This window comes from Capsicum annuum, chromosome 8 (assembly GCF_002878395.1).
Source record: "Capsicum annuum cultivar UCD-10X-F1 chromosome 8, UCD10Xv1.1, whole genome shotgun sequence".
Classification (NCBI taxonomy): domain Eukaryota; kingdom Viridiplantae; phylum Streptophyta; class Magnoliopsida; order Solanales; family Solanaceae; genus Capsicum; species Capsicum annuum.
The window spans coordinates 164,696,354-164,700,670 of NC_061118.1; the positions used below are offsets into that span (position 1 = coordinate 164,696,354).

At 35.6% G+C, this 4,317-nt stretch overlaps 1 protein-coding gene across 1 annotated transcript; it reads left to right on the forward strand.

Moving 5' to 3' along the window:
• Positions 1-1,837: 1,837 nt before the first annotated feature.
• LOC107840189 lies at positions 1,838-4,063 on the forward strand. The gene is made up of 2 exons (XM_016683964.2): positions 1,838-2,011; positions 2,562-4,063. The coding sequence occupies exon 2, from the start codon at positions 2,577-2,579 to the stop codon at positions 3,651-3,653; it is 1,077 nt and encodes a 358-aa protein (XP_016539450.1). The 5' UTR covers positions 1,838-2,011; positions 2,562-2,576; the 3' UTR covers positions 3,654-4,063.
• The last annotated feature ends 254 nt before the right edge of the window (positions 4,064-4,317 follow it).

Below are 4,317 nucleotides of genomic sequence, written 5' to 3' on the forward strand. Positions count from 1 at the left end.
ATGCCAGCATATCCTTGGGTTTTCAGCTGTTTTGCTTGCAAGTTTTGCACTTGTCTGATTTCCTGTAATCAGAGTTCTCTTAATTCCTGAAAGTAAATAACTAAACAGTGGTTTATTATGGATTTCGAAAAGGTGGAATGGAGCGGATACATCAATTCAGCGTCTCGAGTAGACTACTTCAGCATGGGAGGTAGAAGATCCTGGTAGAATAATGTTTTCAAAGGCACTGCTCAGGGCTGTTGTTTTAGTGGTTTCTTGACTTCATATCTTATTTCACTTCTTGCTCCGACGGGACCTTTGGATTCAAATCCTGGTTAGTGGACTGATGGTTTTGCAGAAGTTGGAATATATGCTGATTGTTGGCTTTGGCCGAAATAGTGGATCCAGGCTGCTGCAATGTGCAATGTGCAATGGGATAGTGTTGACTTCCAGCTTCTTGCATTGAGTGAAATGGAATGCTTACTCTATACTTGTTTCAAGGTTTGACAAATTCCCCATTGATTCTTTACATATTGTATTACAATTTTAATGGTTAAGCACTTGTTGTTCATAAGGCCTTTTCCTAGATATTATAAGAACTTCAAATCGCCGCGAAACACAAAAGTATTCCACGCACTTTTCTTAGCTATGATCACGGTTTTGCTCTTGCGAGTTGTACTTATAATATCTCATGATAAACCATATTACCTTTGACCAGAAGAAGGTGTTTCTGATAAAGCATTTTCAGCCAACTCTAGTCTATGGAAAATACAAGATTCTGAAACGCTGACAACAGAAAATTGAGAACTAAAGTGGAAGATGTTTTCATATTTTGTACAATTGTATCAGAAAGGATATATACAGAGTTCAAACTAAACTAAGATATGCGACATCTCTATTAACTCAATCGGCACGTGTCGTTACCTAAGTAGGGATCTCTGAAATGTATAGACAATAATCAACTGTTGATCACAAGGTTCTGTAGAAAATCTATGCTTACAAGTTTTGGACTGTAGAACTGAAGATTAATGCAGTTGGATCTTCTTTACGTGCAAAGTTAGCTCTTGTCAAACAACAATCTTGTTTGAAATGGTATGCCATATTACTCGTGTACTTTTAAAGTTTATCTCGTCATATTATTTGAAAAACATAGTACTAAAAGCTGTTTTGTTTTATACTTACTAAAAAAAGCAATTTTAGTACCTAATAAATCATATTTGTTGTTGAAGAAGGTCAACAACATTGATACGTAAAAAATAAGGCTTTTCCCTTCTCTGCCAGCCCACTAGTAAGAAACACATTATTTGGACTATTTCCCTTTTGTTTTTACCTAGTTTCCATTGCTTTGAAAATGAGAGTTACATACATAGACTAATTTTGTAAGGAAAGGAAGCAAGTAACAACAAATTGATACACCCTCCGTTTAAATTAGTTTGTCTTACTTTCTTTTTAATTTATTTAAAAAAGAATGTCTTTTTATTTTTTTCCTTTTATTAATTTTTTACTTTCGATTTTCAACATTATATATTTAATAAATAATATTTTAATATATTTATATTTTTAGTTTAAGATAATAAAATAAATTCTTTAATTTTTTAAATTATGTACAAACTTAATACAAGATAAATAAACTGAAACGAAGGAGTACCATTTTAAATATTAAGAAGTAGTCCACATATACATAAAAACCATCTTCTATTTTATACGGCGCCTAAACTTGCCGGTTCCCTGCCGCCATTTGGTTGACGGAAACAAGACAATATTTTTCTTTCTCCTCATACATCACATCACCCAAACACGGCCTAATAAAACTCACCCATTATTAAAATCGCACGTGTGACATTAGGGCTTATAACTAAGAAAAGTATAGTACCTGTTTGGCGTATGTTCATCATTACTCATAAACAACAATAAACACGAGAATTATTAGTTTTACGAAAAACAGACGGATCGCAAAAAAGAAATAAAATAAAACAAATAAAAAAGACAGCTTTGAGTGAACAACTCGAACGTCGTCTTCGTTCCCACACAGGTCAATTTCCATTCTATGTTTTTCGTTTACTTCAATTCATCAATTTTGTTAATTGGGGTTTTATTTTCTTGATTAATTACCAAATGGGTTTATTTAATTTTGCTTAATTGTCTTTAATTTCTAGTTATATGTTGCTCGATTGCTTAATCTGAATTTGGGTTTAGCTTCGTAAGTTTTACTTTGTTCGATAGTCATGTCAATTGGGTTAATGTTACTTTTTTTTATTTTTTACTTTATGTATATATATACTTTGAAATTGCTAAATTTGGGTAAATCTTGAATGTATATTGGTTGCATATATTAATTTGGAGCTAGTAAAGGACAAATTGCTGACTTTATCTTGGTCTTGTTAATTCTTGGATTATGTTAATTTTACTATAAGCTTTAATTAATTTCATTTGATCCAAGTCTTGAAAAGTTGAATTGTCAAGAATGGGATCTAGGAAAATGTATTTTACAATTAGGGGTTATTGGGTATGGGTAGTAAATGATGCTATTTGTTTTTGTTGTTTGCTGGAATTGACGAAAGTTTGGTCATTTTGAATGTTAGGAGCTTCAATTGAAAATGGTGATGAAGCACCATTATACTCGAGTGGATACATTAGAGCTGAGAGATGTAATATATAGAAAGATTGGACAGCAGAGAGCTGAGAAGTACTTCAATGAGCTTAGTAGATTTTTAAGTTCAAAGCTGAGCAAGGTTGACTTCGATAAGTCTTGCATTCGAACTATTGGAAGAGAGAATATCCACCTACATAATCGTCTTCTTCTCTCAATAGTGAAAAATGCGTCTTTGGGTAAGGTTCCTCCACCAAAACCTAAAAAGGTTGAAGGTCTCAGCATCAAAGTCGGGAATGGTTACCAAAGAAGTTGTCTGCAATCGCTCTATGGTGATGCATTTCCCTCATCACCTCGCAAAACCAGATCTCCAGTTAGTAGAGACAGAAGGTTGCGGGACCGTCCAAGTCCTCTCGGACCACTTGGGAAAAGTCCTATTACATGTGAAGAAACAGCACCGAGGATACAAGAACAGCAAAGTGCCACAGAATTGCATTCCCTTGGTAGCAGACCACCAGTTGAAGTTGCATCTGTAGAAGACGGGGAAGAAGTTGAACAATTTGTTGGAAGTCCAGGTATTCAAAGCAGAAGCCTTGTCACTGCCCCTCTTGGAATTTCTGTGAATGTAGGTGGTGCTCGAAAAACTCTCCATAGTGGATCTGTGTACAACTTTAGTCTGGAGACTTGTCAAAGCTGCAGAGAATTGCCCGAAAGTAGATTGCTAAGAAGCCGTTTGGAGCGGAAGTTAGAGTCCGAGGGGCTTGGCATATCATTGGACTGTGCTAACCTGCTAAATAATAGCTTAGATGCATTTTTGAAAAAGCTGATTGAACCTTGCATAGGACTGGCTGGCTCTCGGCATACAAATGAACGTGTCAGACATCGTAATGGCCAAATACTGCCTGGATGGTATGGACAGTTTCCTGGGAATTATACAAAAAGACAAACAAGATCCTCATGTGCTAGTATGTTGGATTTCCGAGTGGCAGTGGAGACAAATCCTCGTATACTTGGGGGAGATTGGTCCATGCTACTTGAGAAGGTCTGCACTTCTGCTTCTTCCTCTGCCTCTGCTTCTGAATAAACAACTCATTGTCGTCAATCTTGTACCAGATGGATAAGTGGAGATTTCAGGCTTTTGTGTCTGATTTGATGATGAGATTCTTGACATTATTTCTCACGAAATAAAGTAATTGTGAGAATTACCAAAGGAACAAGCATGTGAATATTGTGGGAGGCTATTGGATGTGTGGGGTGAGATTTGTATTCTAGGAGAATTGGTCCCTTGAAAGGGACATGTTTACATAGATTAAGCATAGATAATGTTTACAAGCACTTGGTCATGTGTCATTTTTCATTTTACAGATGAGGTTCTCTAAGAAATATTTTCATGAAATAAATCATTTAGTTCCATGCAGCTGTGTACTATTGTAAAACTGAGAAGTTAGCGAGTGAATCAATTTCTAAGCATTACTGAGTGCTTTCAGCTCCAAAGTTTTTCCAATTTTCAATTCTTCATTGATCCACTTTTGCAACAAAGAGGCAACAATTATATTGCCTATGTCAAGTGAAACAGACATTTTATTTCTTTTTCCTGGTATAAAGTGTCAAGTTCATTCCTCCTCTAAGACGAATATAATGAGATATGCGCTTCCTGCCCTTAAAATTCTTGAGATTGATTTGAAGTTTGTCCAATGTGATGCCAAATTGGCTTCAAGCTTCAGGTGACATATGCTTCCATCATTGGC